Here is a 27605-nt window from a genome sequence, read left to right as displayed (position 1 = left end):
TTGTTGATAGATAGTTGTGACGGACGGAACACTGTTGACGGAAACGCTGTATCAAGGGAAAAGTTATGCCGCTCTGAAAGTGTTCACCTATGTTATTCGTACCATTAGCGTAACGTTTGAAAAAAGGACTAAATGTACTTCCACAATGATATAAAACTTTTGGCGAATGCAAGCGCCACCAGAATGCTAAACCTCGTCATTTCCTTAGGACCAACGCCCCAAGAAGAGAGGCCGAGAAATCCGTGCATCCCGTCGCCGTGCGGATCGAACGCCCAGTGCTCGGAGCGCCAGGGGGCGGCCGTGTGCTCGTGCCTGCCCGGCTATCACGGAGATGCCACCCAGGGCTGCCGGCCCGAATGTGTCACCGACTCCGAGTGCAGTCTCAGCAGGGCCTGCGCGCGCCAGAAGTGCGTCGACCCGTGCGAAGGCGTGTGCAGTATCAACGCTGACTGTCGCGTCGTCAACCACAAGCCTGTCTGCACATGTCAGACCGGATACGAGGGCAACCCCTACTTCGCTCGCTGTGTCATCAAGCCACGTAAGATGAACACGCGAAACGGGCTTAATTGAAGTTGCCATGGACATGTTTTACAGTTTGCCGTTTCATGACCATGTAAAGACCTGGAATCACTTCTCAGTCACTTTCAGCTTTTTTTTTTGCTGTCTCTTTTAGGTTTTTATGCATGTTGTATGCACCTGTGTACTGTTCCCACACGCTTTTTGCTTCGGAATCCCGCATGCTATGCACACCCTTCCAGAAACGGAGCTGGTCGTCACAGATCCCTGCCAGCCGAACCCATGCGGCCCGTATTCCACCTGCAAAGACATCAACGGTCGGCCGACCTGCTCGTGTCTGCCCGAGTACCTGGGCAGCCCGCCCAACTGCCGGCCAGAGTGTGTGGTCAGCTCCGACTGCGCCAGCTACCTGGCCTGCGTGGGCGAGAAGTGTGTCGACCCGTGCCCGGGACACTGCGGCGCCAACGCCGACTGCCGTGTCTCCAGTCACACGCCTGTGTGCACATGTCGCGCCGGCTACACGGGCGATCCATTCGTCGAATGCCGTCTTAGGCCACAGAGTAAGGCGATAACGAGGGCCACTTGAACATCTCCAGCTATTTTACTTGTGGCAAGGCGTCCTTAGATGGTTGCAGGGCCGCTTCAGCGAGTTGTTGAGGCACTATGGGAAACATCTGACATTGAACCTAGTCGTACTATCATGTCATCGAATTTTAGAGACTCGTTAAATAGTGGAGCATTAGCCACGAATGAACATTTTTACTACGTTTTTACGCCTAGCTGGGCTATTTTGCTAACGCTGATGATCCCTTTCACAGCGACCCTGCCGCCGGCCACCCCGCAGAACCCTTGTTATGAGGGTCGCTGCGGTGCCAACGCTGACTGCCGCGAGCACAACGGCCTCGGGGTGTGCAGCTGCCGCACCAACTACTTCGGCAATCCGTACGAAGGCTGCAAGCCCGAGTGTACCACCAACTCCGATTGCGACCGCTCCAAGGCGTGCGAGGCCATGAAGTGCAGAGACCCGTGTCCGGGCGTCTGCGGCTTCCGGGCCGAGTGCCGTGTCGTGGACCATGTCGCCATGTGCTACTGCCCCGCCTACCTCACCGGAGATCCCTTCGTCGCGTGCAACGAACCGCCTCGTACCCCTGCACGTAAGTTATACAGACCAGTTGAGAAGTTTAAAGATGCACAGAATATTCATTGACGACATAAGTATTTTGATTTCTCGTTACCGTACCTTTGTAAATAAAAAGCATAATCCCAGTATTGATTTTCTGTCAACATTTATATTCTGACAATAAATAGAAATGATAATAAATATCCCTTTTCGCCCAGCGGCGCGGCCGACTCAACCGGTGGTGGTCCAGCCCTGCTCGCCGTCTCCGTGCGGCATCAACGCCCAGTGCACGGAGCGCGGCACGGTGGCCGTCTGCTCCTGCCTGGAGCCGTATGGCGGAGACCCATACGTCGAGTGCAAGCCCGAGTGCACCAGCAACGCCGAGTGCCCGCAGAAAGAGGCCTGCGCCCGCTACAAGTGCATCGACCCCTGTCCGGGCGTGTGCGGCCAGAACGCAGAGTGCCGCATCATCAACCACAACCCGATCTGCCACTGTCTGCCGGGCTACAGCGGCGACCCGTGGGCCGGCTGCCGCGCCGTGCCCGTCACTCCGGCCACGCCCGAGGACCCGTGCCGGCCGTCACCGTGCGGACCGAACGCCGAGTGCCGGGACGCCGGCGGCCGACCCATCTGCTCGTGCCGTCCGTCCTACATCGGCACGCCGCCCAACTGCCGGCCCGAGTGTGTCGTCAGCTCCGACTGCTCCAGCCTGCACGCCTGCATCGGCCAAAAGTGCCGCGACGCCTGCCTGGACGTGTGCGGCCTCAACACCATCTGCCGTGTGGTCAACCACAACCCGGTGTGCAGCTGCAAGCCCGGCTACTCGGGAGATCCGTTCAGCGGCTGCATCTTGAAGGCCACCCCAGGTGAGAAGACAAAGAATGGCCAAATTATTATATTGTGACATTATAACCGATTATTCATTTGCAAAGATATGGCCATCAAAGGATGCCTGATCATTAAGTCGAAAACGCGCCGGCGATCCTCCTTCTTCGTTTGGAAATCTATAAGATTCCAGTAAGAGCATACCCATAATAACATACCCATAACATACCCATAATAATAAATGTTACTATGTGCATTTCAAAATGAGGGCAGCAAACACGACGGAAATGCCACAAACATGTCATCGTTTAAAAAAATAATGCCTTTATCATCACGGGTCTGTTCTTGATTCACAGCCGCTCCGACGGCGCCGGTGGTGGTCGACCCGTGCAGCGCGTCCCCGTGCGGCGCCAACGCCGAGTGCAGGGAGAAGGACGGCCTAGCCATCTGCGTCTGCATCCCCGAGTACTTCGGCAACCCGTACATCTCCTGCCAGCCCGAGTGTGTGCTAGACAACGACTGCCCCCGCGACAAGAACTGCGTGCGCCTGAAGTGCTTGAACCCATGTCCGGGCCCGTGCGGCAGCGGCGCCCACTGCTCGGTGGTCAACCACATCACCATGTGCTCCTGCCCGGAAGGATACACCGGAGACCCATTCTCGCTCTGCCGACCCATCCCAGTCACAAGTAAGCTACGCTACTATCGTTATTGGGAAAGACGTATAATATTAAATTTGCCTTTCGACATACCTTTATATGGCTTTTGATTTGTCGTTCAAGTGACAGCCAGCGCTAATCACCGGTCTCTCCATTCCACAGCGCCACCGCGTCAGCCCGTCCCCACCAACCCGTGCGCACCATCGCCGTGCGGCGCCAACGCCCAGTGCAAAGACAACGGCCTGGTGGCCGTGTGCTCGTGCCTGGCCGGATACCAGGGCGACCCCGTGTCCGGCTGCCGGCCCGAGTGTGTCACGCACGCAGAGTGCCCCTCCAGCAAGGCGTGCGTCGCTCAGAAGTGCGTCGACCCGTGCCCGGGCCTGTGCGGAGCCAACGCGCGCTGTCGTGTGCAGAACCACAACCCGCTGTGTGACTGCCTGGACGGCTACTCCGGCAACCCGTACGAGTCGTGCAGGCTCGCGCCTGGTGAGTGGGTGGAGCGGGACCAAATGGAACAGCACATGCGGTTTAATGAATTGCCGGCTTTTGAAGGCGCAAACCAATTTGTCACTTAAGTGAATGGCATCAGTGAAATCATTCTCACCTCCCTAATTCATAGGCAACTATTCCATGCATACTTGTCAACGATCAATACTAGCTACAGCGCGCTTTTCTCTCACCTTAAAACCTCAAAGATTTAGGTAAATCCAGGTCATAACAACTTTTCCAATGAATTCCCGTGAACAAAAGCAGCGGTGTGGGCCACAGGCGCTGACGATGGCTCCTTGCCGTTACAGTGACCCCTGCGGAGCCTTCGGACCCGTGCCAGCCGAACCCGTGCGGTGCCAACTCGCAGTGCCGCAACCAGGGCGGCAGCGCGTCGTGCGCGTGCCTGCCCGGCTTCCTGGGAGCGCCGCCCAACTGCCGACCAGAGTGCCTGCTCAGCACCGACTGCGCGTCCCACCTGGCCTGCGTCGGCACCAAGTGCGTCGACCCGTGCCCGGGCCGGTGCGGCGCCAACGCCCAGTGCCGCGTGGTCAACCACCAGGCGCAGTGCTCTTGTCTGGAGGGCTACCAGGGCGACCCGTTCTCCGGCTGCCGTCCGCGCCCGCTGAGTGAGTACAGCCCCCACTTGTCTGCCTGCCGGTGGCGCGTGGCCGCCCCGTGGCGGCCGCCCGCCGACTATTCGTCCAGTCAATCCCAGCTGTGCTATGAGCATGTCCAGTCAGCCAAATGATTCCAATGTGAGTCATTGGGCTTTTGACGTCAAATTGCTTTCAGTGTTGTGTGAATCGTAAGGGCATGACTGGCGAATAGTCAAAATTTGTATTAAGCATGGCATTTGTTGCCTGCACGCATGCTGTATGTACACATGATACGTCATGCTTGCATGTCAGCACTATTTGCATGAAGTGTTCTTGAATATCGATGTTATCGTATACAGGTAATAGGTATCGATGATTTTAATGGTCTTTCAGCGGCACAGTAAGTAAGAGTTCGAGGATTTCAAGACAAGCCAACAATGCTGATTGCAGTCTTTTGTCTTTCAACAATGCAGTTTCCTATGCTATAGCCAAACTATTTAACTAGTCTAGTTGCTTAATTTCTAATGTTGTACTCGTGCCTTCTTTATTTTTAATTGCTTATTTGTGCTCTATTGTACCAATTTCGTGTTCGTTATTGTTTTGCAGTCATTTTACATGTTATGATATTGGTCAACCACTTAGGTAGGCATCTAATTTCATTCTCGTGTAAGTGTATTTGTTATCTGCTCCGGCATTATAAAATACTCGATAGTGATTCGATTGCAGACATTGAATCCAAGCAATAACGAGACAAACTAGCAATCGCTGTCACATATAGCACTATTATTAAAACTAGAGGACCGGCGGTTGGTAGACATATTGCTAATAATTACTGCCGAGAGATCTTTCCCAACTTTGTCCGTACATGGTTGATATAGAAATGAATCGCAATTCAGAAGATTCCTATTGTAAATATGGAAACATAATTCGATAAAGCTTGTTTACCTAAACGCTAAATGCTTTGAGGCTAGGCATTCCTAGTTGCTTTAAAAATTATTTCAGCGATAGCATATCATTATTTATTTGTATTTACAGGACATGGGATATTTAATCATTAGAGGAGAGGGACAAAGCGTACTTAAAATCCTCATTCGAAAAGAAATATAAAAAAACAAGGTGCAAATGCATGATAATACCAAAGTTAAGCGAACCCGGTCCTGCGGCCTCTTGGACAACGATTATGTTATAGTGCATCTCACCCCTTACACCACCGCGATTGCGACATAACAACAAATATTCACTTGGTGGTAATATGTGATTAAAAGGGAAGAATTTTATTCCACCTCAATAGGCAACAGTGACATTAATAAATACCAGAGGCCGAAAAAACAGTTCGACTTTCTCCAACCGATCTAAAATTTGCTCCACAAGAAAAATGATTTGTTGCATAACCCGGGTCAAGGCCTTGAATCCCTCTACAGTTTCCATGGATACTGAGCACCAATACCGTTAGCGCCAGACAGCTTCAATGCGCTGAAACAGGGCCGTGCAAGAGGTCATGACGTGCCCGTAGTTCCAAGTTCTTACTGTTCGGCGCGTAGATGTCGCTGGATGTCACTGCCGGACCGCAGCGACATCTATTCCACGGACTGTACGCTCTAAAAAGCCGCTACTTTCTACAACTGCTGTAAGGGCGAAATTCCGCTCGCGATTACGGGAAAAGTAGCCTTTTTGACACTGATTTGCTTCAGTAAGATGGAAGCAACTGGGCTGGGAGCAAGTCAAGCAAGGCCCTATATACCAGGTAGGGTCGTCCGGCGATTCTACCTTTTCGTGACGTCAGCTCGTGACGTCATTTGGAGTCAAGTCTCGAAGCCCCGTTCAATCCCCATGTAAATGAGCGATTTTCGAAGCACTGTAGAATGAAGTCTGCACAAGATATATCAAACCTAAGTATCTTATCTGAAAGAGCAGACAATTTTCTGCAAGTTATCTATTACGTGTTTTTCACTAAATCTTTTGTTTTTTTCACAAAAGCGAAAAATGTCCCCCCATGTCTCCGCAGCCTCCCTGCCGCCGGCCGCCGGGCGGTCGCGGTAGTGTAGTGGTTAGCGTGCCTGCGCAGTATTCCAAAGGTCCCGAGTTCGAATCTATGCGGTGCGGAACTTTAATTGCAATTCCAAGCTGAATATACGCACATCCATAATAAATTATTATTCGTATAGCTAAACTGTCACCAAGCTATCCATATAAATTGACTTCACCCAAAATATCGGCAAGATTCTATTAAAATATAAATTCAAATATGGCGGCTTGGACTGCCGCGTGCGTTAGGCTCCGCCCATAGCTCCGCCCACATGCGTGACGTCATTCGTGTTAGTGGACACGCAGAGAGATAGGGGACGACATGGGCCTGAAGTCAAGGGTGGGCCATAGCCAGGCCGTGGGTCGGTTACAAAGTACTCACAGTGGGTCATTTTTTTCACAGTGGGTCATTAGCTGAAGCTTGAAATTGCACATGGATGCAAGGAATGTCCATGCAACTAAAAGATTCTGTGTTTCATCATTGGCGATCGATTATTTTCCGTTTGCATAGCTATTCGGTCAATTATTTGCTCCAACACCGGTTGGAGGGATGGACAGTTTTTCGACCTCTGATAAATACAGTACGTAACTATAGTAGAAAGGAAAAGGCTGAGTCGGTTACCTTAACCCGCGCGGGGCTGGGGTCTCCAGCCGAACGCGCGGGGCTGGGGGGGGGTAAATTTTACCCCCCCCCCTGTTATCTCCCGAACTAATGGTCCGATTTGGAAAATTCAAACGCCAATCGAAAGCTCTCATCACGAACTACTAAAAACATGTACTTAATTTAAAGTTTGAGGTCAAGGTCAAGGTCAGGTCAAGGGTACAAATTGCAAGTTTCTACAGTATCGGCCTTGCACCGTAGTTGCCGAAGAATGGAGTCATGGACTGAGACTGATCGCCCAAAACGTGTTCTTAGGCTACCAAGACAATATTAGTTGCATACAATATCATTCAGAGGTCAAGGTCAAGGTCAGGTCAGGTCAGGTCAGGTCACCAAAAAACAAAATATAGAAAAGGGCATGTGCGACACATGTTTTATGGGTCATTTTACTCATAGAATTCAATAGGCACACTCAATAAGTGATATGGACCACCTCTGGATGAATTTCAGGTCGAGGTCAGGTCAAGGTCAGGTCAAGTGAGGTCAAATTTTGAAGTTGGTTGTTAAGGCCTAAAAAGGTGTCTATCTGATGCAGTTTTTCACGGCGAATCGAATGGTGCTATTTTTGTTTCCGTACGAGGTCTAGAACTTCCAAAAAAGTCATTTTTCAAAAATTTTGTGTGTCATGACGTCATAAAATTTTGAATAACTCCCACATTTTTGAACCGATTCTTCTAAAATTTGGTATGTAGGTGCACATAGACCACTTCTCTGACATATATTCCGGTTTTTTCGATAGACTCAAAATTTTGGATTTTATAATGATTTTCCCAAAAAAGTCAGTTTTTTGAAAAAATTTAGGCCAAAATCCAAAATTTTCAAAAAACCGAGATAGCCATTTGATAGACAAAGTAAAATTACGCATAACCTTTTTTGTTACGTCTTGATTCCTTTAAAAATGAAGATGTTAGCGGCGTTTGAACTTTTGCCGTTTTTGAGGCGAAAATGGCGAACATGACGTCACTAAAACGTCAATTTCTCAAAAATTTTCCGACGGATTTCGCTCAAATTTTCAGGGAACGTGTCAAATTGATGTAATAAAAGGTACTGAAAGTTTGGCGGCGCTGCGCGCCGCCGTTTTTGAGATATCGCAAAAATTCGCGAGGGGGGGTAAAATTTACCCCCCCCCCCAGCCCCGCGCGGGTTAAAGTCATACAAACAAAGCCCGTTTGACGAGTCTATCCGACTGCGTCTATCGAACTGGTCTACACCACTGCGCAATGATGCTCACGCAATGGTGGTCTTCTCCAGCAACTGCTCGTCCTCTGATCGAGGACGACAGAGACCCGTGCAGCCCCACTCCGTGCGGCCCCAACGCCCGGTGCCGGGAGCACAACGGTCTGGGCGTGTGCAGCTGCCTTCCCGAGTACTTCGGCAACCCGTACGAAGGCTGTCGTCCCGAGTGCATGATCAATGATGACTGCGACCGCTCCAAGGCCTGCGAGCGCAACAAATGCGTGGACCCGTGCCCCGGCGTCTGCGGCTTCCGTGCCGAGTGCCGGGTGCACAACCACGTGCCGATGTGCTACTGCCCGGATGGGTACAATGGCGACCCGTTCACTGCATGCACGCCGATACCAGTCACACGTAAGCCATAATTCATCCTACCCATCTGAAATCGAACCGGTCGTCACGCGCATGTTTGAATGCATGCTGTACATTGTGTGCTATATGCATGTACCGTGAATGATTCCTTTGCACGTTGAATGTCGCCCTACTGCATGTCACCCTGCACCGTGCTCCCGCTCCCTTGAATGTATTGCATGTATACCCATCCAGCATGCCAAAGCAGAACATTTTATGTTCTCAGCCGCACAACCGACTCAGCCAGTGGTAGTCGACCCATGCTACCCATCGCCTTGCGGTTCCAATGCCGAGTGCATCTCCAAGGACCGCGATGACGACGACTTCACTGTTGCCATCTGCAAGTGTCTTCCGGGCTTCCCTAAGGGCGACCCGTATACTGGCTGTCGGCCAGAATGTGTCACCAACGCCGACTGTGCTCAAACTCGGGCATGCGGGTCTCAGCAGAAGTGCATTGACCCCTGCCCTGGACTTTGTGGACACAATGCCGCGTGCAGAGTCATCAACCACAATCCACTCTGCTCCTGCAATGAAGGCTATACCGGATCACCGTATCAAGGTTGCAGGCAAATACCACGTAAGAAATTATACCAGAATGTCTTGCATCATTTTTTTTCTTCAGAAAATACTCTATTTATTCAAAAGTATATGCGTTTTTTTTGCGAATTTCATTCTACATCATTTGATCATTTTTAATTTTGTATAACTTTGTAGTCTCTAAGTTTTCCGGTCTTGTTTACAGCGAAAGCGCCAAGACAAACGTGCTTCCCAAACCCGTGCGGACCAAACTCTCAGTGTCGCGAGCTCAACGGCCGACCTACCTGTTCGTGCCTGCCTGGCTACTTGTCCAGCCCGCCCAACTGCCGACCGGAGTGCACCATCCACTCCGACTGTCCCAGTCACCAGGCGTGCGTCGGAGAGAAGTGTGTCGACCCGTGTCCGGGATCCTGCGGGCAGAACGCCGACTGTCGGGTCTTCAATCATAATCCAGTCTGCACGTGCCGCCCTGGTTACAGGGGTGACGCATATGCCTTGTGCACTCCGATTCCTCGTAAGTTCATACTCACTAATCAGTAAATCTTCCGCTTTTTGACATGCAATATACATTTGTTGAACCAATGTGTTAATGCAATTTTAATGGAAGTGTTCAAATACCCTAACAACAACCCTTGAAATATGATACATGATTATGAAAAACGGAACAACATTGGTAACAAGTATACATCCTGTGCTTTCAGAGACGCCGGTTCCTACAGCTCCGGTTGTGGCCGACCCTTGCTATCCGTCACCGTGTGGAGCTAACGCAGATTGCAGCGACAAAAATGGCGTTGCGGTATGCATTTGCCGTGATGAGTACTTCGGGAACCCTTACGTCGGATGCAAACCAGAGTGTGTTCTGGACTCTGACTGCCCGCGGGACAAGAACTGTGACAACAACAAGTGCAGGAACCCATGCCCAGGCCAGTGTGGCACAGGAGCAGAGTGTCACGTCGTCAACCACATCATCATGTGCAGTTGTCCTGAGGGCCACATCGGAGATCCATTCTCCTATTGCAGACTGGTGCCGCAAACACCACCGCCATTTGAGCCTCAGTACACCAACCCCTGCGTGCCATCGCCTTGCGGCGAGAACGCTCAGTGCCGAGAGGCCAACAACGCAGCTGTGTGCTCTTGTGTGGCTGGTTACCATGGCGACCCCACCATCGGATGTCGACCAGAGTGTGTCTCCAACGCCGAGTGCGCCCCGGCCCTGGCATGCATCAGCCAGAAATGCAAGAACCCGTGCGCCGGTCTCTGTGGAGTCAACGCACAATGCCGCGTCCTCAACCACAACCCCAGGTGCAACTGCCTGCCAGGATATGAAGGAGATCCTTACCGGAGCTGTGCAGTTGCAAGAAGTGAGTAGGGCCTGTAAACTGTATTATATAAAATGTTTACCTGCATTTAATATCTCTCATTTTGATGAACATACTACTCATCTGTATCTGCGCATTTCCCATCACTGAATTTTTTCTTTCTCTTTTTAGCGAACCCCCCACGGCCCCAGAACCCATGCCAGCCGAGCCCGTGCGGCCCGAACTCAGAGTGCCGGGAGGTAAACGGCGGAGCGGCCTGCTCCTGCCTGCCGGGATACAAGGGTGCTCCGCCAGCCTGTCGGCCAGAATGTGTCCTGAACACGGACTGTGCCGACCACCTGGCTTGCATCGGACAAAAGTGCCTCAACCCCTGTAGTGGAGAGTGTGGCCAGAACGCGAAATGCAGCGTTCACAGACACAGCCCTTTGTGTCGCTGTCGTGCCGGCTTTACTGGAGATCCCTTCCGCGCCTGTCGCAGAATTCCACCCGGTAAGCATTTTGGGAACTGGTACATGTATTACAGCAAGTCCTTGTCGTGCGCCTGTTTTGGTGAAACGTTTTTTTTTCATTTGAATACGTATTGAATTGAGTATTGAATACGTTTCAATTATAGTGAAAGTTAAAACTCTACATAAAATCACTTTATTTAAAGAAAAAATGGAAATTGATATGAATTGATGACCACGAATCACTTCAAAGCACATCCTTCATCAATGCCTTCTTTCACAGCGACGCTCGCTCCGGTTGTGGAAGAAGCAAGAGATCCGTGCAACCCCACTCCTTGTGGTCCTAACGCGAAGTGCCGAGAACACAACGGTCTGGGCGTGTGCAGCTGTTTACCAGAACATTTCGGCAATCCGTATGAAGGCTGCAAGCCCGAATGTGTGGTTCACTCTGACTGTGACCGCTCCACGGCCTGCGCACGCAACAAGTGCGTCGACCCGTGTCCGGGAGTCTGTGGCTTCCGTGCAGAATGTCGCGTACATAACCACATCGCCATGTGCTACTGCTTGGAAGGTTATCGAGGCGATCCGTTCAGCTCATGTAACCCAGTTCCTGTGACACGTAAGTAACCATTACTGCCGTCCATGTTTTTGGTTACATTTTGTGCAATAGCGACAATCGTGATGTTTATAATAACTGTTGTTCTCGTAATGCTTCAACATTTCGTTATTTAGGCCAAAACACTGTATCTAACAAAGGAATACCTGTCTCTTCCATTAGAACCACCTCGTGAGCCGACGCCGCAAACGGCAGATCCATGCTTCCCATCGCCCTGCGGGCCAAACGCTGAGTGCGTTCACAAAGCCGATAACGACGACGACAGTCGCCCCGTCGCTGTCTGCAAGTGTCTTCCGGGCTTCCCCCAGGGCGACCCGTACACCGGCTGTCGGCCAGAATGTGTCACCAACGCCGACTGTGCTCAAACTCGGGCGTGTGGGTCTCAGCAGAAGTGCATTGACCCCTGCCCCGGCCTGTGTGGACACAATGCCGTGTGTAGAATCATCAATCACAACCCGCTCTGCACCTGCAATGACGGCTATACCGGATCACCGTATCAAGGATGCAGACAAATACCACGTGAGTATGCATTGCATAACTTTACCCTTTCAATGAAACAATTTTCCTTGTTTGTGATTGTTCTGCGTAGGAATTGCAATCCAAGATAAACATATTTCGCATGTACCTATTCATAAGAAATGTTTGGTTATCGATGACCCCATGTTTCGCTTTCTTTCAGCGGAAGCTCCTAAGGTGACCTGCTTCCCTAATCCGTGTGGTCCAAACTCAAAATGTCGGGATCTGAACGGCCGCCCGGCCTGCTCGTGTCTACCGGAGTACCTGGGAGCGCCACCCAACTGTCGGCCAGAGTGCACGGTGAACTCAGATTGTCCCAGCCACATGGCCTGCGCCGGACAAAAGTGCTCGCCGGTTTGTGAAGACGTCTGTGGAGAGAATGCCGACTGTCGGGCCCATCGTCATGTCGCTACGTGTACATGCAGACCAGGATACACCGGAGATGCCTATTCATACTGTTCGCCGATTCCCCGTGAGTGATGTTATTGCGAAATATTGAAACTCGATTGTGCATAAGTTGGTACTAAAACGATAACACTGATGAAAACGCGTCCGGTTTTATTCATAAATAAAAAGTACCAGATGTTTAGAATATTCGTGGCTTAACATGATATCCATATTTTCATAATGGTAACAAAGAAAAATTGTTTCTGATGGGTTTGGATTTATCTTTACAGAGACCGTACCTCCAACTGCCGCTGTCGAAACGGATCCATGCATTCCGTCTCCGTGTGGTCCCAACGCACAATGCCAGAACAAGAACGGGCTTGGCATCTGCGTGTGTGAGGACGATTACTTTGGAGATCCATACAACGGTTGTCAGCCCGAATGTGTAATCGACAGCGACTGTTCTCGCGACAAGAACTGCGAGCGGAACAAGTGTGTGGACCCTTGCATTGAACGATGCGGCATTCAAGCGGAGTGTCACGTGGCAAACCACATAGTCATGTGTACCTGTCCAGCGGGCTATACGGGAGACGCCTTCTCCTACTGCACCCCGATCCCGCAAACCGCTCCGCCGCCACGTGAGCCCCAATACAGCAACCCGTGCGTGCCGACACCCTGCGGACAGAACGCCCAGTGTACGGAGCACGGCGGCATCCCCGTGTGCTCTTGCATCAAGGGCTACCACGGCGACGCGACCATCGGCTGCCGACCAGAGTGCTTCACCAGCTCAGAGTGCTCTCGCCACCTGGCCTGTGTCAACTTGAAATGCATCGACCCGTGCTCTGGCCTTTGCGGGCCGAATGCACAGTGTCGCGTCTCCAACCACAACCCGATCTGCCACTGCACAGCGGGCTTCACCGGAGATCCCTACAGGATCTGCACGATTGTTCCCTGTAAGCATGCCTGCATGAATATGTACATACCCAGTACCTAGCATGAAATGACTGCCCTTGATTTGTGATACATTCGCATGTGAGCCTATGCATCATGCATGCCGTGTGACCGACCGCCTCCTGTCCTTCTAGCCACCCCAGAGAGGCCCTCCAACCCATGCGAGCCGAGTCCATGCGGGTCGAATGCCGTATGCAAAGAGAGGAGCGGCCACGCCTCGTGCTCGTGTCGGCCCGGCTTCCTGGGGACGCCACCCAACTGCCGACACGAGTGCGTGCTGAGCAGCGACTGCGCCGCACGCCTAGCCTGCCTGGAGAACAAATGCCGCGACCCCTGTCAGGATCGGTGCGGCGTCGAGGCACTGTGTACCGTGCGGAACCACCAGCCGCTGTGCCGGTGCCCAGCCGGTTACACTGGCGACGCCAGCCGCCTTTGCCGGCCCGTGCCACGGGCGCCGAGTAAGTGCATGCTGCATGACGACTGGACGTTACGAGCACAACCTTACCAATTTATTTAGTTCCGAGCGAGATGCAAGGTTTATTAAAACACAACGAGCTATGCACATTGCACTGCTTCTTTAGGTGAAAACTTTACCTGGAAGACGGAAAATATGATCGCGACAGAGCTTGATGCTAGATGTTCATGTTTTGTTGTGGTGGGTTTCATGGATGATGGATAGATAACTCTGAAGTTAAAGTGCAAGGACACGAATAATTAACAATCCGAAAGAGAAGACTCGAAACCATAGCGAGATATATTGAGGGTTGGGGTGAGTTCGTGAGTGAGTAAATGAGTGAGTCAGTGAGTGAGTGAGTGAGTGAGTGCGTACTGCGCATTCTGAGTGACTTCAAAGAAAAGAACGGAGACTCGTATTAAATCAAAAAATGCGTTAAAGGGGCGGAAGTATTCAAGTCACCGGGTACTAATGGAAGGCAAATACATTATATATAAATATACTAATATATATATATATATATATATATATATATATATATATATATATATATATATATATATATATATATGCGCATTACACCTATCCTTTTATGAATAAGCTGCTTAACCTCAGACGTACAAACATTCAGGCTGGTGTCCTTCCATTACAGCAACTCCGGCACCAATTCCACAACAGCAACCATGCTTCCCGGGCAAATGCGGCATAAATGCCCAGTGTCGGGAGCACAATGGTCTGGGAATATGCACGTGCCTGCCGGAGTACTTCGGCAACCCGTACGAAGGCTGTCGGCCCGAGTGCATGATCAATGATGACTGCGACCGCTCCAAGGCCTGCGAGCGCAGCAAGTGCGTGGACCCGTGCCCCGGCGTCTGCGGCTTCCGTGCCGAGTGCCGGGTGCACGACCACGTGCCGATGTGCTACTGCCCTGACGGGTACCGAGGAGATCCGTTCACCGCATGCACGCCTGTACCATTGAAACGTGAGAACACCTGTTACACTGCCTTGTGAATGTTGCACGCATGATATGCCTGATATTTGCATTGCAATGCATTCCTGCATGAGACATTTAGGATGTTGCATGTTTGAGCATCCTTGGTGTCTTTCCTCAGCCGCACAACCGACTCAGCCAGTGGTAGTCGACCCATGCTACCCATCGCCTTGCGGTTCCAATGCCGAATGCATCTCCAAGGACCGTGATGACGACGACTTCGCTGTTGCCATCTGCAAGTGTCTTCCGGGCTTCCCTAAGGGCGACCCGTACACCGGCTGTCGACCAGAATGCGTCACCAACGCCGACTGTGCTCAAACTCGGGCATGCGGGTCTCAGCAGAAGTGCATTGACCCCTGCCCTGGACTTTGTGGACACAATGCCGCGTGCAGAGTCATCAACCACAATCCACTCTGCTCCTGCAATGAAGGCTATACTGGATCACCGTATCAAGGATGCAGGCAAATACCACGTAAGAATTTCTATCAAAATGACTTATCCTAAAATACTGTCTCATGCCCAGGCTCCTCCACTACGCGATTTTCCGTGCCATTTTGCGATAACGCAAGAATGCAATGCCCTTAGCGATGCCAGAAAATGTTCATCAAGCGCAAAAGAATGCGCCAAGCCACAGTGCGGGAATTGCATTACCGCATGAAATATCACCCAATACCGTTCGCGCATAAAAAGTTCAGATTACAGACTACTTTTTTGCAAAATCGCACGGAAAAATCGCGCAGTGGAGCCTGGGCTTTATGGTAAAAATGGTCTTATTAGAGATCTGTCAATCGGATACTTACCAACTTTTTGGTAGATATACCTACCGATAACAAACCGCTACCAACTTGGTTTTTGGTATTTCAAGGCGAATGTATTTGGTATTTTGTGGGTATTATGGAATCCTCACTAATGTCATACGGTCCAAAAATTTGGTCACAAAGTTGGAATTTTCCTCATATTCCCAAGTTGGTTCGGTATCGGTATTATTTTCATTGGTAGTGTTCGTATTTCGTTTGGTAACGGTATCGCGATTTTCCGTAACCGACGTCAATAGACCTTATGCTAATGTTACACTATTGAAATGGTACTGAAAGAAGACAAAAAAAACATTATATGCTTGGTCCCTCCCCTCCTGAAGACCGCGATGACGACACCGGCACCGCGAGTGACTGTACCATCCACTCCGATTAATGTTGACCAAATAATATTTTTGGTCTGATTTCAGTATCATTTCAATATTGTAGCATTAGCATAAGTTTATTTTTCACACTAAAATATTCATAATAATTCTCATACAAGCGATAGCTCACCTTCAACGATAAAAATACTGTAATTTGCATTATGATTTATGTACGGATTTCATTTTATACCATTTCAGCATTTGCAATATACAATTTGCATACAATCTGCGCAGTCTCCAAGTGTTCTGGTCCTGTTTACAGCGAAAGCACCAAGACAAACGTGCTTCCCCAACCCGTGCGGACCGAACTCTCAGTGTCGCGAGCTCAACGGCCGACCTACCTGTTCGTGCCTGCCTGGCTACTTGTCCAGCCCGCCCAACTGCCGACCGGAGTGCACCATCCACTCCGACTGTCCCAGTCACCAGGCGTGCGTCGGAGAGAAGTGTGTCGACCCGTGTCCGGGATCCTGCGGGCAGAACGCCGACTGTCGGGTCTTCAATCATAATCCGGTCTGCATGTGCCGTGGAGGGTACACTGGAGATGCCTACGCACTTTGTACGCCCATTCCCAGTAAGTGTATATATATATATATATATATATATATATATATATATATATATATATATATATATATATATATATATATATATATATATATATATTTATATTCATTGTGGAAGTCTGCTACCGAAACTGTCATACCTTCAAAGTATTCTGAATAGAAGTATTGAGCGTATATAAAATATGGGCTGTGAGTTATTTTATGTATTTATTTAAAGTGTATCGTATCATCTTTGCTGGCAGTATTTCAAAGACAAAAAAAAACTTCTACAATACAACCTTCCCTTTTCACAAATCGATGCTTAAATCGAAACAAAAGCAACCATAAACTTCAATAATCTTTTCCAGAAACTCCGCCACCGACGGCACCGGCGGTGGCCGACCCATGCTATCCGTCACCGTGTGGAGCCAACGCAGATTGCAGCGACAAGAATGGCGTCGCGGTATGCATTTGCCGTGATGAGTACTTCGGGAACCCTTACGTCGGATGCAAACCAGAGTGTGTCCTGGACACGGATTGCCCACGGGACAAGAACTGTGACAACAATAAGTGCAGAAATCCGTGCCCAGGCCAGTGTGGCACAGGAGCAGAGTGTCACGTCGTCAACCGTATCATTATGTGCAGTTGTCCTGAGGGCCACACCGGAGATCCATTCTCCTACTGCAGACTGGTGCCGCAAACACCACCGCCACTTGAGCCTCAGTACACGAACCCCTGTGTGCCATCGCCTTGCGGCGAGAACGCCCAGTGCCGAGAGGCCAACAACGTAGCCGTGTGCTCTTGTGTGGCTGGTTACCATGGCGACCCCACCATCGGATGTCGACCAGAGTGCGTCTCCAACGCCGAGTGCGCTCCGGCGCTGGCATGCATCAGCCAGAAATGCAAAAACCCGTGCGCCGGCCTCTGTGGAGTCAACGCACAATGTCGAGTCCTTAACCACAACCCAAGGTGCAACTGCCTGCCAGGATATGAAGGGGATCCCTACAGGAGCTGTGCTGTTGTAAGAAGTGAGTATAATGCTGCCTCGTTACCAATAGTGGTTTTGACGTTCTCATTGATAGGTCACGAATCAATGTTTTTGTTGTATTCAAAACGACACTGTTTCTAAGATCATTGCCAGTAAAAGCTATTGTAAGTCCTAAAACTAGCTAGAGTTTTATTCAAAACTAGCTAGTCAAAACAAAACTATTGAAAACTAGCATGGCACATAAAATAAAAATATTCTTCAACGAATATACCTGCAATAATGATATGCCATACAGTACATATTTATCATACTTCTATTCAAATCCAGACTGATAGCCGGTGCGTATAGGAATTAAAATTAACAGTATGCATTGCCGTTTCAGCTGATCCGCCTCGCGACGAGAATCCATGCCAGCCGAGCCCGTGCGGCCCGAACTCTGAGTGTCGTGTCAAGAACGGCGGAGCGGCCTGCTCCTGCCTGTCGGGATACAAGGGTGCTCCACCAGCCTGTCGCCCAGAATGTGTCCTGAACACGGACTGTGCCGACCACCTGGCTTGCATCGGACAAAAGTGTCTCGATCCGTGCCAAGGACAGTGCGGCCAGAACGCCAGGTGTTCTGTACAAAACCATCGTCCAGTGTGCAGATGCGACTCTGGCTACACAGGAGATCCGTTCCGATATTGCTCGCCAATTCCTCAGAGTAAGTACATATCAGTGTTCGCCGGTGAAAGTCGTAAATAATATTTGACGAGCCTGAGGTTAGTTTGTTTACACACAGCATTTATCACTTTTTCAGCCGTATAACCTAAGAATTTGTTATCTATAAGAGGCTTCATACCGGAAGAAACAAACGTTGATCCTTAGGCCACTTTTTACAAGGCAACATTAACAAATGCCTTTTTCGCAGCTACTGTCGCTCCGGTTGTTCAAGAACAAGACCCCTGCTACCCTGGAAAGTGTGGCCCGAACGCCCAGTGCCGCGTACACAACAGCATCGGAGTTTGTAGCTGTCTACCAGAACACTTTGGCAACCCATATGAAGGCTGCAAGCCCGAATGTGTGGTTCACTCAGACTGTGATCGCTCCAAAGCCTGCGAACGCAACAAGTGCGTCGACCCCTGTCGTGGCGTGTGCGGCTTCCGTGCTGAGTGCCGTGTGCAGAATCACGTGGCCATGTGCTTCTGCCCAGAGGGATATAACGGCGACCCCTTCTCAGCATGCACACCGGTTCCGGTCACTCAGCCACCACAAGAACCGGCAAAGGCCGATCCTTGCTTCCCATCTCCGTGTGGATCAAACGCCGAGTGCATATCCAAGGACCGGGATGATGACGACTCCGCTGTTGCAATCTGCAAGTGTCTTCCGGGCTTCCCCAAGGGCGACCCGTATACCGGCTGTCGGCCAGAATGTGTCACCAACGCCGACTGTGCTCAAACACAGGCATGCGGGTCTCAGCAGAAGTGCATCGACCCCTGCCCCGGCCTGTGTGGACACAATGCTGCGTGCAGAGTCATCAACCACAACCCGCTCTGCACATGCAACGCTGGTTACTCTGGATCGCCCTATCAAGGATGCATTCAAATCAAACGTGAGTATGAATACTATGAGCCAATTCAAACTAAGCAAATTACGTGAAATGAAAAGAAGGCATTCAATTTTAAATTATTTTTACTTTTTTCGTTTACTTTCTGATATCGCTAACATTCTAATATCACTTTTCAGCCGAGACACCCAAGCAAACCTGCTTCCCAAACCCCTGCGGGCCTAACTCGCAGTGTCGGGAGCTGAACGGACGTCCTACATGCTCGTGTCTGCCGGAGTACCTGGGAGCGCCACCCAACTGCCGGCCAGAGTGTGTGGTCAACACCGACTGTCCCAGTTACCAAGCCTGCGTTGGGCAGAAGTGTGTCGACCCGTGCCCCGGATCCTGTGGCCAGAATGCCGATTGTCGGGTTCAAAGTCACAATCCAGTCTGCTCATGCCTGCCTGGGTTTACGGGAAACGCATATGCCCTCTGCACTCCAATTCCTCGTAAGTAATTAACCTTACATGAAGCTAACAAATAACAATGCTATACTGTATTTGAAACAATGTGCAATTTCCTTTTTTATGGAATTACATGTCGCCTACCGTTTCATCACAAATCCCTTAAGGAATGATATTATCGGGCTTGTCTCGTGACATCAACTCATCCATGGTATACACAAAACCATTGTTTCGCTTTCCAGAAACTCCGCCTCCGACAGCACCGGCAGTGGCCGACCCATGCTATCCGTCACCGTGTGGAGCCAACGCAGATTGCAGCGACAAGAATGGCGTCGCGGTATGCATTTGCCGTGACGAATACTTCGGGAACCCTTACGTCGGATGCAAACCAGAGTGTGTCCTGGACACGGATTGCCCACGGGACAAGAACTGTGACAACAATAAGTGCAGAAACCCGTGCCCAGGCCAGTGTGGCACAGGAGCAGAGTGTCACGTCGTCAACCGTATCATTATGTGCAGTTGTCCTGAGGGCCACACCGGAGATCCATTCTCCTACTGCAGACTGGTGCCGCAGACGCCACCGCCATTTGAGCCTCAGTACACCAACCCCTGCGTGCCATCGCCTTGCGGCGAGAACGCCCAGTGCCGAGAGGCTAACAACGCAGCTGTGTGCTCTTGTGTGGCTGGATACCATGGCGACCCCACCATCGGATGTCGACCAGAGTGTGTCTCCAACGCCGAGTGCGCTCCGGCGCTGGCATGCATCAGTCAGAAATGCAAAAACCCGTGCGCCGGCCTCTGTGGAGTCAACGCACAATGTCGAGTCCTTAACCACAACCCCAGGTGCAACTGCCTGCCAGGATATGAAGGGGATCCCTACAGGAGCTGTGCTGTTGTAAGAAGTGAGTATAATGCTGCCTCGTTACCAATAGTGGTTTTGACGTTCTCATTGATAGGTCATGATACAATGTTTTTGTTGTATTCAAAACGACACTGTTTCTAAGATCATTAAGTCCTAAAACTAAATAGAAAATGAATGGGACATAGAATTAATACAATTCTTCAACGAATGCACCTGCAATAATGATATGTCATAGGTACAGACTGTATGACACATCATTATTGCAGGTCCAACGGTTATTCGTTGAAGAATTGTATAAAAGTATGATAAATATGTACGGTATGATACAGTCATATTTATCATACTTTAATTCAAATCCAGACTGATACCCAGTGCGTTTAGGAATTAAAATTACCGGTATGCACTGTCTTTTCAGCTGATCCACCTCGTGACGAGGATCCATGCCAACCGAGCCCGTGCGGCCCGAACTCGGAGTGTCGTGTCAAGAACGGCGGAGCGGCCTGCTCCTGCCTGCCGGGATACAAGGGTGCTCCGCCAGCTTGTCGGCCAGAATGTGTCCTGAACACGGACTGTGCCGACCACCTGGCTTGCATCGGACAAAAGTGTCTCGATCCGTGCCAAGGGCAGTGCGGTCAGAACGCCAGGTGTGCTGTACAAAATCATCGTCCAGTGTGCAGATGCGACACGGGATTCACAGGAGATGCCTTCCGATACTGCTCGCCAATTCCTCAAAGTAAGTTATCAACAGTGTTCGCTGGTGTAATGTACTTACGCCCTTTAATATTTCTGGATCATGTATGGATCAGTTTGCTTAGAAGCAGATGTATAGTCTAAGAATAAGTAATCTAGAAGCTTTATGTCAAAAGAAAAACATTGATCCTTAGGTCTCTTATAACTATACAGCATTAAGAAATGCCCTTTTCACAGCTACTATCGCTCCGGTTGTTCAAGAACAAGACCCCTGCTATCCTGGAAAGTGTGGCCCGAACACCAAGTGCCGCGTACACAATGGAATCGGAGTTTGTAGTTGTCTACCAGAATACTTTGGCAACCCGTATGAGGGCTGCAAGCCCGAATGTATGGTTCACTCAGACTGTGATCGTTCCAAGGCCTGCGAACGCAACAAGTGCGTCGACCCCTGTCGTGGCGTGTGCGGCTTCCGTGCTGAGTGCCGTGTACATAATCACGTGGCTATGTGCTTCTGCCCAGAGGGATACAAGGGCGATCCCTTCTCAGCATGCACACCGGTTCCGGTCACTCTGCCACCGCAGGAACCGGCAAAGGCAGATCCTTGCTTCCCATCTCCGTGTGGGTCAAACGCCGAGTGCATCTCCAAGGACCGCGATGATGACGACTCGGCTGTTGCGATCTGCAAATGTCTTCCGGGCTTCCCCAAGGGCGACCCGTATACCGGCTGTCGGCCAGAATGTGTCACCAACGCCGACTGTGCTCAAACTCGGGCATGCGGGTCTCAGCAGAAGTGCATCGACCCCTGTCCCGGCCTGTGTGGGCACAATGCCGTGTGCAGAGTCATCAACCACAACCCACTCTGCACTTGTAACACCGGTTACACTGGATCGCCGTATCAAGGATGCATCGAAATAAAACGTAAGTTTTTATATGCATTACTTAATAATTAACTTCTGCATTTAAAATCTTTCTTTTTTAAAAAAGAGGTTCAATCAATTGAAACATTAAGGCAGAAAATTTTGAAATTCAGTCATTAAATGCATTTTGAAATTTAAACGTTCATAATATCTGTTTAATAATAGGTATCATATTTTTTCAGCGGAGGCACCCAAGCAAACCTGCTTCCCGAACCCCTGCGGGCCTAACTCGCAGTGTCGGGAGCTGAACGGACGTCCTACATGCTCGTGTCTGCCGGAGTACCTGGGAGCGCCACCCAACTGCCGGCCAGAGTGTGTGGTCAACACTGACTGTCCCAGTTACCAAGCCTGCGTCTCACAGAAGTGCGTTGACCCGTGCCCAGGATCATGTGGACAGAATGCCGACTGCCGGGTTCAGAGCCACAATCCTTCCTGTTCTTGTCTACCTGGATTCACCGGCAACGCATATGCTCTCTGCACTCGCATTCCTCGTAAGTTCTCATCATTGAATAATGTCTTCCGTACATTCACATTTTATTAAAAAGCTGAAATAACCTACCTTGTGTGTTAAGTTGATAAAAGCTATGATTCGATCGATGGTCGAAAGATTATCATGAAGAAATTCTTCCTTTTTCCAGAAACTCCGCCGCCGACAGCACCGGCAGTGGCCGACCCATGCTATCCGTCACCGTGTGGAGCCAACGCAGATTGCAGCGACAAGAATGGCGTCGCGGTATGCATTTGCCGTGATGAATACTTCGGGAACCCGTACAGTGGATGTAAACCAGAGTGTGTCCTGGACACGGATTGCCCTCGGGACAAGAACTGTGACGGCAACAAGTGCAGAAACCCGTGCCCAGGCCAGTGTGGCACAGGAGCAGAGTGTCACGTCGTCAACCGCATCATTATGTGCAGTTGTCCTGAGGGCCACACCGGAGATCCATTCTCCTACTGCAGACTGGTGCCGCAAACGCCACCGCCATTTGAGCCTCAGTACACCAACCCCTGCGTGCCATCGCCGTGCGGCGAGAACGCCCAGTGCCGAGAGGCCAACAACGCAGCTGTGTGCTCTTGTTTGGCTGGTTACCATGGCGACCCCACCATCGGATGTCGACCAGAGTGCGTCTCCAACGCCGAGTGCGCTCCGGCACTGGCTTGCATTAACCAGAAATGCAAGAACCCGTGCGCCGGCCTCTGTGGAGTCAACACACAATGCCGCGTCCTCAATCACAACCCAAGGTGTAACTGCCTGCCAGGATATGAGGGAGATCCCTACAGGAGCTGCGTTATCTCGAGAAGTAAGTATGAATTCAGCACAATCATCATAATTTTAAACGACTTAAAATCTACATCCATCAGCTTAGGTACCAATGTGTTTATGCCCCTACAGGCTTGACAATTCTGGGATAACTCATAGGTCATTGTCCAAAGTAGGTACCTTCTACTTACCATTACTTTTAAGAGCGCAAATCATTTAGATTGAAGATAACATGATATTTGGTAGAATTTATGGTGAGACGACTTTTCCTGGAAAAAATGTAATATTTACGAATTTCATTTCAGCTGATCCACCCCGTGACGAAAACCCATGCCAGCCGAGCCCTTGCGGCCCGAACTCGGAGTGTCGTGTCAAGAACGGCGGAGCTGCCTGCTCCTGTCTGGAGGGATACAAGGGTGCTCCACCAGCCTGTCGCCCAGAATGTGTCCTGAACACGGACTGTGCCGACCACCTGGCTTGCATCGGACAGAAATGTCTCGATCCGTGCCAAGGACAGTGCGGCCAGAACGCCAGGTGTTCTGTACAAAACCATCGTCCAGTGTGCAGATGCGACTCTGGCTACACAGGAGATCCGTTCCGATACTGCTCGCCTATTCCGCAAAGTAAGTACAAGTGCACTACTTTATTTCATTTGCCTACTCGACATCTGTGTTAGCTGATTTTTAAATCAACTTCCAGCGGCCTTCCCACGCTTATATAACTATATGGTTTATTATTAGGCTATAGATAAATTCTTTCACAACACATAAATTAAGAAAGATTATTTCATTCATATTGGAAAACATTACTTACCAAGTATGTATGTCTTTTTCACAGCTACCGTCGCTCCAGTTGTTCAAGAACAAGACCCCTGCTACCCTGGAAAGTGTGGCCCGAACGCCCAGTGCCGCGTCCACAATGGAATTGGAGTTTGCAGCTGTCTGCCAGAGTACTTCGGCAACCCGTATGAAGGCTGCAAGCCCGAATGTGTGGTTCACTCAGACTGTGATCGTTCCAAGGCCTGCGAACGCAACAAGTGCGTCGACCCCTGTCGTGGCGTGTGCGGCTTACGTGCTGAGTGCCGTGTGCAGAACCACGTGGCCATATGCTTCTGCCCAGAAGGATATAAGGGCGACCCCTTCTCAGCATGCACACTGGTTCCGGTCACTCTGCCACCGCAGGAACCGGCAAAGGCCGATCCTTGCTTCCCATCTCCGTGTGGATCAAACGCCGAGTGCATCTCCAAGGACCGTGATGATGACGACTCGGCTGTTGCAATCTGCAAGTGTCTTCCGGGCTTCCCCAAGGGCGACCCGTATACCGGCTGTCGGCCAGAATGTGTGACCAACGCCGACTGTGCTCAAACTCGGGCATGCGGATCTCAGCAAAAGTGCATCGACCCCTGCCCCGGTCTATGTGGACGCAATGCCGCGTGCAGAGTCATCAACCACAACCCACTCTGCACTTGTAACACCGGTTACACTGGATCGCCGTATCAAGGATGCAACGAAATTAAACGTAAGGCAGTACATAGCATTACACACATTTATAAATGTCAATCGGATAAACGTTTTGGTATACCGATACCAAACCGATACCAACTTGTTATTTGGTATGTCAAGGCTTATGCATTTGGTAGTTTGTTCGTAAAATGAATCGTATCTTATGTGAATATGTGACGGGTAAAACGTTGCATTTTCCCTCGTATTCCCAAGTCGATTCGGTTTCGGTATTTTCTCATGAGTATTGATGGTATTTGGTTTGGTATCGGCATCATTATTTTCCATAATTGACATCACTACTGACACACTGTCATATAACTTACTAATGAATCAGAATAACATTAGGATCATATCATATGGCTTTTGTCTTCAACTAGCTCCAAAGCTTCGCCCCTTGATGTTGATGACTGTAATGCTGGAAAGGGCATATATGGCGAGCACACACTGTTCTGAAACGTATCTGACTTAAAGTAAAATTAACAGTAAACATACTTTTTATTTGCAGAGGAGACTCCCAAGCAAACCTGCTTCCCGAACCCCTGCGGGCCCAACTCGCAGTGTCGGGAGCTGAACGGACGTCCAACATGCTCGTGTCTGCCGGAGTACCTGGGAGCGCCACCCAACTGCCGGCCAGAGTGTGTGGTCAACACTGACTGTCCGAGTTACCAAGCCTGCGTCTCTCAGAAGTGCGTCGATCCGTGCCCAGGATCATGTGGACAGAATGCCGACTGCAGGGTCCAAAGTCATAACCCAGTCTGCTCATGTCTGCCTGGGTTCACGGGCAACGCATATGCCCTCTGCAACCGCATTCCTCGTGAGTATATACGCGTACGTAGGAAGTCCAATAACGTATTGTTATGTTTTTTTTTTGCAGAATTTTGACAAACTTTTTGCTGCAGACACACATTAGGGCTCTTATTTAAAGCTACCTTGTTGAATAATTTTGTAGGTATTAACAACTAACCGTTCTGTTTCGCTTTCCAGAAACTCCGCCACCGACGGCACCGGCAGTTGCCGACCCATGTTATCCGTCACCGTGTGGAGCCAACGCAGATTGCAGCGACAAGAATGGCGTCGCGGTATGCATTTGCCGTGATGAATACTTTGGGAACCCGTACAGTGGGTGTAAACCAGAATGCGTCCTGGACACGGATTGCCCACGGGACAAGAACTGTGACAACAACAAGTGCAGAAACCCGTGCCCAGGCCAGTGTGGCACAGGAGCAGAGTGTCACGTCGTCAACCGCATCATTATGTGCAGTTGTCCTGAGGGCCACACCGGAGATCCATTCTCCTACTGCAGACTGGTACCGCAAACACCACCGCCATTTGAGCCTCAGTACACCAACCCTTGTGTGCCATCGCCTTGCGGCGAGAACGCCCAGTGCCGAGAGGCCAACAACGCAGCCGTGTGCTCTTGTGTGGCTGGTTACCATGGCGACCCCACCATCGGATGTCGACCAGAGTGTGTCTCCAACGCCGAGTGCGCCCCGGCCCTGGCATGCATCAGCCAGAAATGCAAGAACCCGTGCGCCGGTCTCTGTGGAGTCAACGCACAATGTCGAGTCCTTAACCACAACCCCAGGTGCAACTGCCTGCCAGGATATGAAGGGGATCCCTACAGGAGCTGCGCTGTTGCCAGAAGTAAGACACTTTCCGCCTTAAATACTTTATTGAGTGACTGCAAGTAGGTAATACCAAAGTACCTATAATTTTGATTACTAATGACCGTGGTAAATAGCTTGTCTGAAACCGAACTAAGATTCCAAATTTATTATATAGTTACCAATGACGGCGACCCAATCCAATCGAATGCTTACACTGAGTCTTTTCTGCAGCCGATCCACCCCGTGACGAAAATCCATGCCAGCCGAGTCCGTGCGGCCCGAACTCGGAGTGTCGTGTCAAGAACGGCGGAGCGGCCTGCTCCTGCCTGTCGGGATACAAGGGTGCTCCACCAGCCTGTCGGCCAGAATGTGTCCTGAACACGGACTGTGCCGACCACCTGGCTTGCATCGGACAGAAATGTCTCGATCCGTGCCAAGGACAGTGCGGCCAGAACGCAAGGTGTTCTGTACAAAACCATCGTCCAGTGTGCAGATGCGACACGGGATTCACAGGAGATGCATTCCGATACTGCTCGCCCATTCCAGAAAGTAAGTTTCGTTAGATGTTTACAAACTTTTGATAAGGAAATTCAATAGAGGAATTCCTTTGTGAATAAAAAACGTTTGGTGAATGTATCACGCTTTGAAAATATAAGAGTAGTCTCAAATCGTGAGTCCTTTATCTTTTCAGAATTCTAAGGTGATACTGCCAACCTAGAACTTTCCTTTTTTAATTTCTCACTTGTTTGGAAAGTGTTAGCGAAAAACATAATTTAACCCGCGCACCGACGGGGGGGGGCGGATATCCGCCCCCCCCCTGAGGTTTTTCGCGGATAACGGGAAAACCGCGGCGCGTAGCGCCGCGAAATTTGGTATGACTATAACCTCATCAATTTTACACATGGTGTGCAAGTTTGAACCTCCTAACTTTTAAGGTCAGGTCACCAGGTCACTTTGAATGACCCAACCTCAAGTCACTTTTTTGCAACTTTGTCACCGTGCCAGAGCTACAGTAGATGTCGGAGGCCTTTGAAAGTCGCAGGATGTTATTAGGTCATTAGTAGCTACAATTTGTATATCTCGGAATTTTGATGTCGGTGACCTAAGGTCAGGTCAATTTCGCGACCTCCCCATTATAAGTCAATGGGGGAAAAATCAACTCCCTGTTTTTACCACTAAAACGGGTCGGAATGGCCCCATATACCATACATGACTTCACATACGATCAACCTTCACTACCTTGAGGTCTGTTTTGCTGTTGGGCAGCTGTAAGGTCATGTGACGTCATCAAAGGTCACCAAAGGTTTTTTGCCAATAACTCCTTACAGGAACAAGATACAGCCGCGCGGATGGTCTCATTGTGTTCAGCTCGTCAAGACGCATC

At 50.2% G+C, this 27605-nt stretch overlaps 1 protein-coding gene and 1 long non-coding RNA gene across 13 annotated transcripts in view; one reads left to right on the top strand and one right to left on the bottom strand.

The window, feature by feature from the left end:
• LOC122383895 overlaps positions 1–27605 on the bottom strand; it is a 71829-nt gene that overhangs the window by 6117 nt on the left and 38107 nt on the right. For both annotated transcript variants that reach the window (XR_006256916.1, XR_006256915.1), the window contains exons 3-4: positions 16211–16336; positions 9294–9437 (exon numbers count right to left, since the gene is read on the bottom strand). This is a non-coding gene — a long non-coding RNA (uncharacterized LOC122383895). The remainder of the gene's footprint in view (positions 1–9293; positions 9438–16210; positions 16337–27605) is intronic.
• The window catches only part of LOC122383893, a 148438-nt gene that overhangs the window by 86900 nt on the left and 33933 nt on the right, over positions 1–27605 (top strand). For 7 of the 11 annotated variants that reach the window (XM_043370739.1, XM_043370741.1, XM_043370742.1 and 4 more), the window contains 24 exons: positions 209–538; positions 759–1076; positions 1335–1670; positions 1855–2502; positions 2818–3147; positions 3280–3603; positions 3915–4232; positions 14351–14680; positions 14811–15161; positions 16132–16440; positions 16780–17439; positions 17782–18099; positions 18307–18987; positions 19122–19430; positions 19628–20287; positions 20663–20980; positions 21175–21855; positions 22037–22345; positions 22493–23152; positions 23418–23735; positions 23950–24630; positions 25120–25428; positions 25599–26258; positions 26453–26770. In XM_043370739.1, coding sequence (XP_043226674.1) covers positions 209–538; positions 759–1076; positions 1335–1670; positions 1855–2502; positions 2818–3147; positions 3280–3603; positions 3915–4232; positions 14351–14680; positions 14811–15161; positions 16132–16440; positions 16780–17439; positions 17782–18099; positions 18307–18987; positions 19122–19430; positions 19628–20287; positions 20663–20980; positions 21175–21855; positions 22037–22345; positions 22493–23152; positions 23418–23735; positions 23950–24630; positions 25120–25428; positions 25599–26258; positions 26453–26770 — 10476 coding nt within the window. The remainder of the gene's footprint in view (positions 1–208; positions 539–758; positions 1077–1334; positions 1671–1854; positions 2503–2817; positions 3148–3279; positions 3604–3914; positions 4233–14350; positions 14681–14810; positions 15162–16131; positions 16441–16779; positions 17440–17781; positions 18100–18306; positions 18988–19121; positions 19431–19627; positions 20288–20662; positions 20981–21174; positions 21856–22036; positions 22346–22492; positions 23153–23417; positions 23736–23949; positions 24631–25119; positions 25429–25598; positions 26259–26452; positions 26771–27605) is intronic. The other 4 variants (XM_043370750.1, XM_043370749.1, XM_043370745.1 and 1 more) reach the window with 3 other exon arrangements.

This window comes from Amphibalanus amphitrite, unplaced genomic scaffold (assembly GCF_019059575.1).
Source record: "Amphibalanus amphitrite isolate SeventyFive unplaced genomic scaffold, NRLGWU_Aamphi_draft 000176F_arrow, whole genome shotgun sequence".
NCBI classification, from domain to species: Eukaryota; Metazoa; Arthropoda; class Thecostraca; order Balanomorpha; family Balanidae; genus Amphibalanus; species Amphibalanus amphitrite.
This window is presented reverse-complemented; position numbering and strand designations above follow the sequence as displayed.